The 15,331-nt window shown below is 47.0% G+C and overlaps 1 protein-coding gene and 1 pseudogene across 2 annotated transcripts in view; one reads left to right on the forward strand and one right to left on the reverse strand.

Moving 5' to 3' along the window:
- The window catches only part of LOC142258836 (uncharacterized), a 167,302-nt gene that overhangs the window by 143,001 nt on the left and 8,970 nt on the right, over positions 1 to 15,331 (forward strand). Inside the window, exons 1-9 of one of the 2 annotated variants that reach the window (XM_075331418.1) lie at positions 8,062 to 8,276; positions 8,406 to 8,585; positions 8,667 to 8,790; positions 8,874 to 8,971; positions 13,303 to 13,452; positions 13,582 to 13,761; positions 13,843 to 13,966; positions 14,050 to 14,147; positions 14,345 to 14,435. The exons of the other annotated variant lie outside the window; for it this stretch is intronic. Of the exons in view, the coding sequence (XP_075187533.1) occupies positions 8,199 to 8,276; positions 8,406 to 8,585; positions 8,667 to 8,790; positions 8,874 to 8,971; positions 13,303 to 13,452; positions 13,582 to 13,761; positions 13,843 to 13,966; positions 14,050 to 14,147; positions 14,345 to 14,435 (1,123 nt within the window). The 5' untranslated portion in view covers positions 8,062 to 8,198. Of the gene's footprint in view, positions 1 to 8,061; positions 8,277 to 8,405; positions 8,586 to 8,666; positions 8,791 to 8,873; positions 8,972 to 13,302; positions 13,453 to 13,581; positions 13,762 to 13,842; positions 13,967 to 14,049; positions 14,148 to 14,344; positions 14,436 to 15,331 lie in introns of those variants that run through there. 2 annotated transcript variants of the gene reach the window in all.
- The window catches only part of LOC142258844 (uncharacterized), a 103,788-nt pseudogene that overhangs the window by 35,138 nt on the left and 53,319 nt on the right, over positions 1 to 15,331 (reverse strand).

The following is a 15,331-nucleotide window of genomic DNA, read 5'->3' on the forward strand; positions in this document are numbered from 1 at the left end:
CGGCCGCTCCAATAAATTTACATGTTTCCCCTTACACCCTCCAGTTTGGCTTTAGCAGTAGCTTTGGGTCATTGTCTTGTTGGAAGATAGACCTCCTTTTGCTAAGCATGTGACTTAGGCCTATTTCAGACGTCAGTGATTCTGGTACGTATGTGCTAATTTTTATACGTACCAGAATTGCGGAGATACGCAGACCCATTATAATCAATGGGTCTGCATACACATCGGTGATTTTTCACTGACCGTGTCTCCGTGCAGCGTACACGCGTGTCTATGTGCTCCGCACGGAGACATGTCCATTTCTTTCTGGCATCACTGATTTCCCACAGACCACACTATGGTGTGGTCCATGAAACATGTACCAGAAAAACAGGGACATTGAAAATAAAAAGCTTTTTATACTCGCCTTCTCCAGCGACGCTCTGTTCCGCCTCTGCTCTCCGCAGCTTCCTGCCAGGCCAATTACTGTCATGCATATTCATTTATGCATTACACAGCCGACCCAGAAGCAGCTGCAGAGGTCAGACAGCAGAAGCCGGATGCTGCATCGCGGGACTCTTCAGCACCACGGACAGCAGAGGTGGGACAGGTGAGTTTATTTCCATGTGCAATCATGGCACACGGAGGGACATATGCGTTATAACACGTCAGTTAAAAACATCTGTGTTTTTCCACTGACGTGTGAAACGGGCCTTATGGAGGTAATTGCTGGCACCAGAAATTTTTAGGGGCCTCATAGCAAAAGGGGTGGCAAAATTTAATTTCTTTTATCCCATAAATGTAATTCTTTCCTATATTTTTTCTCACTTCACTACCCCAAATTATACTATTTAGTGCTGATACATCACACACAAATCAGATAAGAAACATATGTAACCACAGACTGTAGTAACAGAATAGGTAAAAAGCCAAAGGGCTGAATACTTTAGCAAGACCCTTTATAGAGGGGCTCATACTGTATGTAGGAAGATGTCAGTATATTTAATTCTGATCAATATTAAATTATACAATTAACGTGAATATTAATAGTGAGCATAATAAATTTTCGCCTATTGGCTGTCCTTCACACCCGTCATGGTCTCTCATGTGGCCCCTCGGGAAAATGAATTGCCCACCCCTGCCGTACACATTAGATAACTGTCGGCTGAACCATCATTGGGTGACTGTTTCTCCCCCGACTCTCCCATACACCAACACTCCAGCTTTCCTGTGGTCTCTATGAGAGAGACGCCTCCAGACTCCTGGAGCGGAGGATTATCTCCAGAAAGAAGAAACGGGTCAGTCTCTGGAATTCAGCATCCGGATCCTTCTCTGCCGTGACATCATCTGTCGGGAGGCTCCATACAGTCAGGGCCAGAAATATTTGGACAGTGACACAAGTTTTGTTATTTTAGCTGTTTACAAAAACATGTTCAGAAATACAATTATATATATAATATGGGCTGAAAGTGCACACTCCCAGCTGCGATATGAGAGTTTTCACATCCAAATCGGAGAAAGGGTTTAGGAATCATAGCTCTGTAATGCATAGCCTCCTCTTTTTCAAGGGACCAAAAGTAATTGGACAAGGGACTCTAAGGGCTGCAATTAACTCTGAAGGTGTCTCCCTCGTTAACCTGTAATCAATGAAGTAGTTAAAAGGTCTGGGGTTGATTACAGGTGTGTGGTTTTGCATTTGGAAGCTGTTGCTGTAACAAACAACATGCGGTCTAAGGAACTCTCAATTGAGGTGAAGCAGAACATCCTGAGGCTGAAAAAAAAGAAAAAATCCATCAGAGAGATAGCAGACATGCTTGGAGTAGCAAAATCAACAGTCGGGTACATTCTGAGAAAAAAGGAATTGACTGGTGAGCTTGGGAACTCAAAAAGGCCTGGGCGTCCACGGATGACAACAGTGGTTGATGATCGCCGCATACTTTCTTTGGTGAAGAAGAACCCGTTCACAACATCAACTGAAGTCCAGAACACTCTCAGTGAAGTAGGTGTATCTGTCTCTAAGTCAACTGTAAAGAGAAGACTCCATGAAAGTAAATACAAAGGGTTCACATCTAGATGCAAACCATTCATCAATTCCAAAAATAGACAGGCCAGAGTTAAATTTGCTGAAAAACACCTCATGAAGCCAGCTCAGTTCTGGAAAAGTATTCTATGGACAGATGAGACAAAGATCAACCTGTACCAGAATGATGGGAAGAAAAAAGTTTGGAGAAGAAAGGGAACGGCACATGATCCAAGGCACACCACATCCTCTGTAAAACATGGTGGAGGCAACGTGATGGCATGGGCATGCATGGCTTTCAATGGCACTGGGTCACTTGTGTTTATTGATGACATAACAGCAGACAAGAGTAGCCGGATGAATTCTGAAGTGTACCGGGATATACTTTCAGCCCAGATTCAGCCAAATGCCGCAAAGTTGATCGGACGGCGCTTCATAGTACAGATGGACAATGACCCCAAGCATACAGCCAAAGTTACCCAGGAGTTCATGAGTGCTAAAAAGTGGAACATTCTGCAATGGCCAAGTCAATCACCAGATCTTAACCCAATTAAGCATGCATTTCACTTGCTCAAATCCATACTTAAGACGGAAAGACCCACAAACAAGCAAGACCTGAAGGCTGCGGCTGTAAAGGCCTGGCAAAGCATTAAGACGGAGGAAACCCAGCGTTTGGTGATGTCCATGGGTTCCAGACTTAAGGCAGTGATTGCCTCCAAAGGATTCGCAACAAAATATTGAAAATAAAAATATTTTGTTTGGGTTTGGTTTATTTGTCCAATTACTTTTGACCTCCTAAAATGTGGAGTGTTTGTAAAGAAATGTGTACAATTCCTACAATTTCTATCAGATATTTTTGTTCAAACCTTCAAATTAAACGTTACAATCTGCACTTGAATTCTGTTGTAGAGGTTTAATTTCAAATCCAATGTGGTGGCATGCAGAGCCCAACTCGCGAAAATTGTGTCACTGTCCAATTATTTCTGGACCTAACTGTATATATTATACAGCGACCGATCCCCTCCACAATCAGCAGCCGCCGCTGACTTTAGTCTGATGTGTTTGGGGCCTAAGAGCTTATTGGACGCCGCCTGTGGCAGAGATTAATAGACTTTGTACATTGCAGACCCAAAAAACATTATTAGGCCTCTAACTACCCTGACAACCAAGCAGACCCCTACGATGAAGAAAAGATGGGATAAGGGGAGCAGTGAGAACCTGCTTAATTTTCTGGCCTTTTCCATGTAATATACAGAAGCCTAAAGGGAAAATGCCTTCCAGAAAACATAACATGGGTTAGAACAAAAAAAAAGAAAAATGCCTAAACTAAACACTCGTCCATGTAGATGACTCGCCCACCCCAAGGCTGTGGGACACCCGGTGCCGGGCCGGACTAGTCCGGTGGTAGTCAGTGGTGGCTGGGCCCGGCTCCGTGGCCCTGGTGGGTGTCAGTAAAATCTGTGGCTTAGTGAATAAAGTTTGTGTTCGTGACGCCACCTGTGGTATGCGGCTATTAAGCCGCCGCTGCTGTGTGAGGCCACCGGGATGATGTTATGGCAGCAATGGTGGTACTGCTCCCCACAGGTGGAGTAATGCCCGGGGCACAGTTGGTGCTTGTGAATGTCTATGCAGCTGGAATAACAGAGACCACTCCAAGGGTGCAGTTCAAGTTCTTTACTCACACTTCTTGTCACAGTACTGTAGGGACCCTTGGACTGCTGGGACCACTGTCAGGAACCTCCGCCGTTTCTGGGTGATTCTGAGAGTAAAAGCCGGTACCCTTCTCTTAGTGTCTCTTTCTTCTGCTGTCTTCCTTAGCCTTGCCTTTAATAGGATAAACCTGGCTTGGCCTCCACTACAGCCTTCAGGCTGGGGGGTCACCTGTCGGCTGATTACCCCTTTTCTGGAAGTTCTGCTATGGGTTCTGGCCCGGGGAGTCTACAACGTTCCCTGGGCCTCGGTTTTTACTGTTTGGAGATGATCTTTGCACTCCTCCAGTCTCTAGGGACCGTCCCCTGCTGCAGCTTGATCCCTCCACCGATGTTATTGTGGACCAGGCCACCGTAGCTCTAAACTGCCCCGACAGCTATACAGACTACCCGTGGCCCTGCGACTCCTTCTGTCTTCTACGTGGTGTCACCTGGACCCTCCGAGTCCCAGGATCTTCACCAGGAAGCGTCTCTTGCTGTTTCTCTGCTCCTGTCTGACTTGGAGCTTTCTTTCTCTTTTCTTCTCCTCCTTGCCTGCCTCCAGCTCCCTCCTTTCTCTCGTTCTTCTTCTCCAACTACATGCTGGCTCCTCACTCTCTCACTCCCTGAGGTAGACTGACTAACCTTGACCTTCCTCTCTGTGTCTGCTCTCAGATGGCTCCTCCCACCTCCCCAATTGCCCTGTTCTACCCTATAGGAGCAGGGATGGGTCTTATGACCACTCCCAGCATGCAGCATGGGAGGGTTGTCTGCCACTTTCCCTGGTCCCAGTGTGTTCCTAGCAATGGGTGTAGTGTGGATTTACCAGGGGACCGGAGTTCACTCTCTTCCTCTCCCAGAATGAGGCATCACACCGCTGGATGGAGTGCAATGACCTGTGGCGACGGAAGCCTCAGGGGCGCCACACTCCCCCACAGCAAATCCCAGCACGTCCTCGGGCTGAAAAACAACAAAAACATGTGGAAGAACTGCAAAACATTTTTGTTATGAATAACATAAAACAATAAAACATTTCTTCCCTTTATGGGAGGCACAATGATTCAACGTTACGAACTTCTTATAAAGAAACTACTACGTGTGCACTTCCAGTCCATTGCACGGTTCGGGCACATCCCCCATAATTCTGGTAGGGGGCACAACGGGTGCAACTATATACATTTCTTGGCTACAACAAGTCCAGTAGCCTGGCAGTTCGTTCAGCTTCATTTTAAACGCAAGGCACATAAACAACGTACCAGCCACTAAGTCCAGTGGCCTGGTAAGACATGACACAAAACATTCACCGGGGACCACATTCCAGTTCCGTGGCCCGGTACATATAAACATGGGGGTGACATCTTCAAAAAGAATGAGGGGCAGACAGGGGCTATATACAGTTCAGCATCTCTTCATCTTTACTCACAAGGGTAGATGCGGGGGTCCCACTCCGGCATTGCTCCTGGCAACAGGTATGCCGATGAAATCATTGTCTGGGTCCCCTGGGCGCTGGTCCCTGACCTGTTCCTTGGAGGCCAGATTAGCGGCTTCTTTGGCCTTCCGCTTCTCCTCCCGGACCTCCCGCTCCCTCTGGTACTCTACCACCAGTCTCCGGCAAGTCAGCTCGGTTGCTAGGGGAGTCTCCTTGGGGCGCAGTGGCTGCTGAAGTCCCCCACTTTCAATGGGCGCTGCGTCCCAATTCACTCCCGGGGATGTCATTCCCAGGAGGCTCACAGGGGGACTCGGTAGGGGGCCCGCTAGCTGTTCGGGGTCCACCCCACTCCAGGCGCCGTCTGCGGGGGTCTCCGGCAGGCCTCCGGTGCCCCACCGGGCGTCAGTGGGGCTGGCGGGTAAGGCCAGTGGGTCGGTGAAGGGGCTAGGCGATGGCGTTTGGCGGGGCCATGGGTCCGGACGGGTCGGGGGTTCATTTTGCTCACCCTGCTGCTGCTCCGCGGCATCCATCCACTGACCCAGGCCCTCCGGCACCAGCGGTGTTTCTCTTTGCCGGTCCCTGGTGCACCTTGCTGCAGCTCCTCCGCCATGCTGCCGACCTGGGGAATGCTGACTGGAACACTGCTCGGGTGCTCGACCACGCCACTCGGCTGCTCCCTTTCCCTTCTCGGAGGCGAGGCCGGAGGCTGCACTAGCATCTGGCGCCAGACTGGCGCCCAGCCCATCACGACCGGCATCACTCCGCTTGCGATAAGGTACATTTTCTTTATCTGCTGGTCTGGCATTTAGACTCTCTCTGCCAGCCGGCCAGCTTATCTAGTCGCCATTTCTTCTTCCTCCGCCTTCCATGGCGGGCACCGCTTCGCGCTCTTTTCTTGGACAAGGGGGCGGGGCTTCTCTTTGCGCCCTTTCTTCTGGCACGCCCCCTTCTTCCCGCTCTCTGTAGCGCTAATGGCGGCAGTTTTCACAGTAAAACACAGGTTATTTCACGATTCTTCAGGCGCACAGTACCCGGTGTAACCGGGCACGAAATCCTGTTCGTGACGCCAAAAGTTGACTCGCCCACCCCAGGGCTGTGGGACACCCGGTGCCGGGCCGGACTAGTCCGGTGGTAGTCAGTGGTGGCTGGGCCCGGCTCCGTGGCCCTGGTGGGTGTCAGTATATTATGTGGCTTAGTGAATAAAGTTTGTGTTCGTGACGCCACCTGTGGTATGCGGCTATTAAGCCGCCGCTGCTGTGTGAGGCCACCGGGATGATGTTATGGCAGCAATGGTGGTACTGCTCCCCACAGGTGGAGCAATGCCCGGGGCACAGTTGGTGCTTGTGAATGTCTATGCAGCTGGAATAACAGAGACCACTCCAAGGGTGCAGTTCAAGTTCTTTACTCACACTTCTTGTCACAGTACTGTAGGGACCCTTGGACTGCTGGGACCACTGTCAGGAACCTCCGCCGTTTCTGGGTGATTCTGAGAGTAAAAGCCGGTACCCTTCTCTTAGTGTCTCTTTCTTCTGCTGTCTTCCTTAGCCTTGCCTTTACTAGGATAAACCTGGCTTGGCCTCCACTACAGCCTCCAGGCTGGGGGGTCACCTGTCGGCTGATTACCCCTTTTCTGGAAGTTCTGCTATGGGTTCTGGCCCGGGGAGTCTACAACGTTCCCTGGGCCTCGGTTTTTACTGTTTGGAGATGATCTTTGCACTCCTCCAGTCTCTAGGGACCGTCCCCTGCTGCAGCTTGATCCCTCCACCGATGTTATTGTGGACCAGGCCACCGTAGCTCTAAACTGCCCCGACAGCTATACAGACTACCCGTGGCCCTGCGACTCCTTCTGTCTTCTACGTGGTGTCACCTGGACCCTCCGAGTCCCAGGATCTTCACCAAGAAGCGTCTCTTGCTGTTTCTCTGCTCCTGTCTGACTTGGAGCTTTCTTTCTCTTTTCTTCTCCTCCTTGCCTGCCTCCAGCAGGCTTCCTCCTCCCTCCTTTCTCTCGTTCTTCTTCTCCAACTACATGCTGGCTCCTCACTCTCTCACTCCCTGAGGTAGACTGACTAACCTTGACCTTCCTCTCTGTGTCTGCTCTCAGATGGCTCCTCCCACCTCCCCAATTGCCCTGTTCTACCCTATAGGAGCAGGGATGGGTCTTATGACCCCTCCCAGCATGCAGCATGGGAGGGTTGTCTGCCACTTTCCCTGGTCCCAGTGTGTTCCTAGCAATGGGTGTAGTGTGGATTTACCAGGGGACCGGAGTTCACTCTCTTCCTCTCCCAGAATGGGGCATCACACCGCTGGATGGGGTGCAATGACCTGTGGCGACGGAAGCCTCAGGGGCGCCACATAGGCATTTTCCTCTCCATTTAGTGGTGGTGATGGAGTCAGTGACGGACTCCGGACAGATATCTTTACAGAGACGCAGTAGAGGGTGAAGATGTCGTCCTCATCATGGAGTCGTTATTTCTCCTCTCACGTGTAATGAATTTCTCCTGCAGTTTTGCTGATGCCGATTCCAGTGTCGGTAAATGAGAGGAGAATTAGTGATATGGAAGATGTCTATGAGGAACGTATTCAGCTGCCGACTCCGAGGAGGAAACTGCTTGTTGTGTGTGGCCTAAATATATAAGATTTATTAGTAGATAGAAATAACTGACTACTGTAAATACTAACAATAGTAACACATACCGATCCCCCATTACTCCTGTGCCCCGCTGCTTGTGTCCCCCGCCAGTCTCTGGATTTCCTGTCAGTTTAGTCACTGATAACAAACGTGATCTCTTCCGTCAATCAGTGGCTGAAGCATTGACCGAAATAACCAGTGATTGGGAGTGGAGGAGACGTCTTAGTCAGCAATTCAATTTATGTTCCAGTCCATACGAAACAAGAGAATACAACGTCTACACGTTCTGTCTCCTCATATGTTTCCCCTTATTCTCTCCAGTAATTGTATTATTACAGCAGATTCTTTATGATGTTACATCGTCATCTTCTCCCCATTCAAGTCCCTACAATATCGGATCCTCACAGTGGAGATCCTCTATAGAAGAGAATTCTCCTGATTGCCCCGTGAAGGATGGATATGGACAGGGACAAGATGGCGGAGAGGATATTACACCTCACCCTAGAGATCCTCTTCCGGCTTACTGGAGAGGTGAGAGATTCTGAGGACGTCACATTACATCATTCTTATCTATGGGAATAACAGATGGACAGAACTGGAGAGGTGAGGACTCTGGAAATGTCTGGAGTGAGATTTATTACTGTGTCTCTCCATAACCAGGATTACACAGTAGTGAAGAAGACCTCTAGTGAGCGCTGTCAGGCCCCTGTGTCTGAGGGATCGGGAAGACCCCTGAGCCCAATAACGGGGCCTCCACCTCACCCCCCAATACATGAGGACATCAATGACCAGAAGATCCTAGAACTCACCTACAAGATGATTGCGCTGCTGACTGGAGAGGTGACACTGCTGGGAATGCTGGGACATTATACAGTAACGCTATGAAGGGATCGGGGGTGACGGTATCATTGTATGTGTCAGGTTCCTATAAGGTGTCAGGACGTCACCGTCTATTTCTCCATGGAGGAGTGGGAGTATTTAGAAGGACACAAAGATCTGTACAAGGATGTCATGATGGAGGTTCCCCAGCCCCTCACATCACCAGGTAATAGACAGGACTAAATACACACGGCCTATAATTATCTGTATGTAAGGAATGAATTCAGTCCCTGTATGTGTCTCCTCCAGTTCTATCCAGTAAGAGGACAACACCAGAGAGATGTCCCCGTCCTCTTCTCCCACAGGATTGTAACCAAGAAGATCCCGATGTTCCTCAGGATCATCAGGTAGATGGAGAGAAGGTGCCATGAAATCTCCCTATGATGTGTAGACGGCTGTGAAGGTCTTGTGCTCAGTCTTGTTTTATCCTCCAGTATTATATGTGTTATACTTGTGTAATGAGAGCGGTGGAGATGGCAGGATTAGGAGAGATAAGAGCTTTGATGATTCCTTTTAGTCCTCGTTCACACTACTGTATTTTCAGTGCTGTCCATAAAATAACACAACGTCTCGCCCTCAGACCATTGTTATTGGATGTGACAGTGCAGATGGGGGATTTTTCTTTCTCACTGACAGAATCTGTGTGTGAGAATAATCCCAGCATCCTCTAGTGTCTTCTGTAAATCGGAGGAGACTCGTCCATTCAGGTCTGTGTCTGCACAAACCATCAGATTCCCACCAGCTCCACCATACAGCAGACATTGTGTTACGGGTACATTGCAGTTCTGTAATGGAGGAAGCTGTAAATGGTCTTGTAAATTATTAATAGCGGCTGTAAATACCGGATTGTATATGGATGACAAATAAGAAAAGACTTGTCCTAGTTTTCTGGATGAAGCTGTGATGATTCTTTATCCGGCCGTGTGATCCCGGCATTAGAGGTCGTTACATCCCGGGAAGAGAGGATTTATCTAGAAAGTGTAAAATCTTTCCCTTCTCTGAATATTTCTGCCTCCGGTCACATCCCGTCTGCCGGTATAACGGGCTCCGCACCACAAAACTTACATCCAACTCATCAATTGTGGTGTTTTCTAAGTCAGTTTTTTTGTCTTCCCTTTATTATTTTTTTGTTCCAAATTCTTCAAAATTGTGCAAGAAAACCTATTCACACTCGGTGAACTTTTCCACATTTTTTCACTTTACAGCCACAAAAAATGGATTTTATTGGGGTTTTATGTGATAACAACACAAAATAGTCAACATTTGTGAAGTATAAAGGAAATTATACATGAATTTCTAAATATGTTAAAAAATTTAACTCTGAAAATTGTGATGTGCATTAGTATTCAGCCCCCTGAGTGAATACTTTGCAGGACCTCTTATCACTGGAATTACTGCTGCCAGTCTCTTGGGGGATGTGTCTACCTTTTATGTCTAGCTGTGGGGGGATGTGTCTACCAGCTTTGCACATCTAGAGGTGACATTTTTGTACCTTCTACTTTATAAAACCGCTCTATCTCAGGTAAATTGGAAGAAGGTGTCTGTGAAGCAATTTTCAATTCTTATTCTTTTGCTTTTAAAAATATCCATTATTCTACAAAGACCAAATTTGTGGCGTTTATGACATAGTTTTCCTGTGGACAGATTCTCCCCCTGAGCTCTGGATCTCTGCTGCTTTTCTACTGACTGTAGGCCTCTTGGCTGCTTCTCTATAATTACTGCTCTTTTTGCTTGGGATGTCAGTTTAGGTGGACGGCCATGTCTTTGTCGTTTTGCAGTTGTGCTATATTTGACAACTCAGCATCTGGAGATTTGGGGGTGAACTGTTCTCAATAAGGCCAGACCCTTTGTTTCTTTGATTGCTAAATCAAGAGACGTTAACCATTGTTTAATGTCAGACTGACTGGAGCCCTATTGCCTGTTAAATATGGATTGCCTCAGCCTCTTTGACTATGTCAGTTAGAGAAATATTATGCAGTCGAATTGAACTGAACCAATGAGAGAACAGCCATCTCCCACCAATCCTGTAAGATACAATACTCTGAAATGAGAACTGAGTGATATAAAAAGAACTTTGCTCCTGTCTCCACATTCATTTTGCAGGACTTCAGCCTAAAATCCACATTTTTAGCTGGAAGATCACAGATCTCCTTCACTGCTCAATGCTGAGCCGACAATTGTGACTGGAGAACCAGGTGAGGAAAGTTCAGTCGCCTGGCTACATATCTTGCTGTGCTCAGTCATCTTTCTAAGCTTGCTGCTATCTCCTATCAGTGGTTGCTCATCAAAAGCGGGGTGCTGCTGACTGGGATAGTTGGCCCAGGAAGCCCCGAAGTCGCAAAAATTTGAATCCATTGCGAGCCAACAGATGGGAGAGACTCTGTCGCTTGTACCATCTTGTGTTCTTTCTGAAAATGTACGATACGTGTTTGCTTGTTGGTGAACCAATAACATCCTACCAAGGTGTGGTTCCCTCATCCTGTGTTGTCTGAGAAGTGTTCTGCCCACAAAAAATGAGTGTGAGCGTTCAGTGGGATGAGCCCTGGTCCGAGCAGTCTTTCTGAAGACAGCCAGGCCAGCGGATGACCGTACCCACTGACCCTGGTGTCTCCACACTATACTCCTGCTATTTTTGGATGATGGATTGAAAAGTGGTTAGTGACATGTTCAGAGCTTTGGCTATTTTTTTTTATAACTGAACCCTGCTTTACTCTTGTCCACAACTTTATCCCTGACCTATCTGGTGGGTTCCTTTGTTTTCAAAATGCTGTTTGATCCCAAATGTTATCAAACAAAACTTGTGAGATCTTCACAAAACAGCCATAGTTATACTGAGAATAAATGATACAGGTGACTCAGTTTACTAATTATGTGACTTCTGGAGGCAATTGGTCACTCAGGGGCATCATACTACAAGGGACTGAATACAACTGCACATCACAATATTCAGATTTATAGTTTTAAATATTTAAAAAACCATCTATCATTTCCTTTACTCTTCACAAATGCTTGTTACTTAATGCTGGTATATCACATAAAATGACAATAAAATGCATTTTTATTTGTGGGTATGACGCTAAAATAAGTGGAAACGTTCCAGGGGTGTGAATACCTTTACAAGGGGAAAAATTCCTTCATGACTTTAAAAATATTAGACTAGTTCCTTGGATCAATGTCCCATCACAAATCTAGTACTGATAACCTGCAATAATATACTTTTTACGGAAGGCATCCAAGCCCGCCTTGAATTTTTGTAGTCTATCAACAATTATCCCATCGTGTGTCATGGTACCGTCACACTTTAGCGACGCAGCAGCGATATGACCTGGTCAGGATCGCTGCTGCGTCGCTACATGGTCGCTGGTGAGCTGTAAAACAGGCAGATCTCACCAGTGACCAGCCCCCAGCCCAGCAGAGACGTGCAAGCGATGCTGCGCTTGCAGGGAGCCAGCGTCTGAAAGCTGCGGACACTGGTAACCACGGTAAACATCGGGTATGGTTACCCGATGTTTACCTTGGTTACCACTGCATACCGCTTAGCGCTGGCTCCCTACACTCGTAGCCACAGTACACATCGGGTTAATAAGCAAACCTTTGCTTATTTACCTGATGTGTAATCCGGTTATGTGTGCAGGGAGCAGGGAGCCGGCACTGGCAGCGTGAGAGCTGCAGACGCTGGTAACAAAGGTAAATATCGGGTAACCACCTTGGTTACCCGATGTTTACCTTAGTTACAGCTTACTGCAGGCTGCCAGACGCCGGCTCCCTGCACATTCAGATCTTTGCTCTCTCGCTGTCACACACAGCGATGTGTGTTTATCAGCGGGAGAGCAAAGACCAAAAAATGAACCAGGGCTGTGTGTAACGAGCAGCGATCTCACAGCAGGGGCCAGATCGCTGCTCAGTGTCACACACAGCGAGATCGCTAATGAGGCCATTGCTGCGCCACAAAACCGTGACTCAGCAGCGATCTCGCTGTGCGTGAAGTACCCCTCAGAGAGTTCCATATTCTCACTGCTCTTACAGTAAAGATTCCCCATCTGTGATTATGATTGAACCTCCTTGTTATCATTGCAGGCCTCAGTTGTAAAAAGCTAATTAGAAATAGCTTGCTAACCTGTCCTCCTATTGCAGACCTTCCATTCCTTTAACCCTAGAACGCATACCTGGGGCCTCACAGGCCTGCTAGGTCACTTGTTTTCTATGGTAGATTGATATGGTTGCGCATTCTAGGGTTAATGGTCGCTCTTCTCTGCACCCGCTCTAGTTCAGTTATGTCCTCCTCATTCACTGGAGCCTGAAATTGTGCAGAATATTGTAAGTGTGGCCGCACTAGTGACTTGTATAGAGGCAAAACTGTTCTTGTCCGAAGCATCTGTGCCGAAAAAAATCTGGAAATCTAAACCCCTGCAAACATACAAAGAACAAAAACCCAACAGATTGATATTATAAAATAGTCACGTGCCATACATGTGGAAGAAAAGCCACTTCGTAATATTATTGGATCGAGGTTCTTCATTTCGGTTAGTGCAGCCCCAAAACCAGGAATTGTCTACTTCTTCATGCCATACATGTTAGCGTTATTTCTGCAGCCAGTTATCGGATATAAAGTCTCCAGTAATTATATTACTGTACAGGATTCTTTATGATGTCACATCGTCATCTTCTCTCCATTCAGGTCCCTGCAACATCGGATCCTCTCAGTGGGGATCTTCTATATAAGAGAATTCTCCTGATTGCCCCATCAAGGATGGATATGGACAGGGACAAGATGGCGGAGAGGATATTACACCTCACACTAGAGATCCTCTTCCGGCTTACTGGAGAGGTGAGAGATTCTGATGACGTCACATTACATCATTCTTATCTATGGGAATAACAGATGGACAGAACTGGAGAGGTGAGGACTTTGGAAATGTCTGGAGTGAGATTTATTACTGTGTCTCTCCATAACCAGGATTACACAGTAGTGAAGAAGACCTCTAGTGAGCGCTGTCAGGCCCCTGTGTCTGAGGGATGGGGAAGACCCCTGAGCCCAATCACGGGGCCTCCGCCTCACCCCCCGATACATGAGGACATCAATGACCAGAAGATCCTAGAACTCACCTACAAGATGATTGAGCTGCTGACTGGAGAGGTGACACTGCTGGGAATGCTGGGACATTATACAGTAACGCTATGAAGGGATCGGGGGTGACGGTATCATTGTATGTGTCAGGTTCCTATAAGGTGTCAGGACGTCACCGTCTATTTCTCCATGGAGGAGTGGGAGTATTTAGAAGGACACAAAGATCTGTACAAGGACGTCATGATGGAGGATCCCCAGTCCCTCACATCACCAGGTAATAGAAAGGACTAAATACACACGGCCTATAATTATCTGTATGTAAGGAATGAATTCAGTCCCTGTATGTGTCTCCTCCAGTTCTATCCAGTAAGAGGACAACACCAGAGAGATGTCGACGTCCTCTTCTCCCACAGGACTGTAAACAAGAAGATCCCGATGTTCCTCAGGATCATCAGGTAGATGGAGAGAAGGTGCCATGAAATCTCCCTATGATGTGTAGACGGCTGTGAAGGTCTTGTGCTCAGTCTTGTTTTATCCTCCGGTATTATATGTGTTATACTTGTGTAATGAGAGCGGTGGAGATGGCAGGATTAGAGCTGATCATAGATGTGACTTCTCCATCTGTCTGTGACTTTTACAATATTTGTTTCAGGGTGAAGATCTGCCCCATATTAATACTACAGAGACATATGTGAGGGGTGATGAGCGGAGTAAAGAGGAGATTTCTACAGATAACCGCCCAGGTGAGTAGTGACCACTAAATGCAGAGAAGTCACAGATTCTTCTCAGTCACCGGCTGTGGCTGCTTTATCAGGGTTGTAGTCTGGTCATAGAAAATGGTCACCATTCTGCTGCTAGACCACCACATGCTCCTCCACCCAAAACTGTCCCCATTATTTTGGGCATTGGACGCTCTTCTGTTGGAGTGAGATCTGTATCAGTCATATCTTACAGGTAGGATCCATCCTATCCCCTGAAATTAGAAGATGTTGACTCTTTGCTGCCCAGATCTTTAATCTGTAAAGCCAAATGACAGCGTACGTAGAAAGTGCAGACAACTTAGAAAATCATGGGAAGAAAAATCTAATCTGTATGGTGGACCTCTAAGAGAAAGCGGAGGGTAATGATGCTGGTGACCTCCTAGAATCTCGGCATCTCATTGATGAATCTTCCTTCTCTCCCTTCTGCTGAATGTACTGATCGGATTGTTACAAAGGTCCAGTCTTGTGAAACTTCCCATTTATGACGAGACACCATTCCATGAGCGGTGAAGTTCCTACTTTCCGGGCAGTCACAATACATGTGAAATAGATCTGAAGCCTCTGAGTTACACATGGGACATTTAGAAGATTTAATATTACCTATCTCGGGCATAAAAGCTGAGGATGGTGTAACCTGTGAATTACCATAGATTGAAACCTGCTCTCATTTTCTTAGAGAGAAGAACGTTAGCAGAATTTATAATTATTTTTCATTGTTTATGGTACAATAAGTTTTTATTTAATTATTCAAGAATTGACAAATATTTTGTACAAATATAATTTTGAATACAAAACACGAGACACAATAATGTCATACAAAAGGGGGTAGAGAAGAAGAGCACACACTATAAAACATAAAATATACAAACACATAAGGG

The sequence above is a fragment of the Anomaloglossus baeobatrachus genome (genome assembly GCF_048569485.1).
Source record: "Anomaloglossus baeobatrachus isolate aAnoBae1 chromosome 5 unlocalized genomic scaffold, aAnoBae1.hap1 SUPER_5_unloc_13, whole genome shotgun sequence".
NCBI lineage: Eukaryota > Metazoa > Chordata > Amphibia > Anura > Aromobatidae > Anomaloglossus > Anomaloglossus baeobatrachus.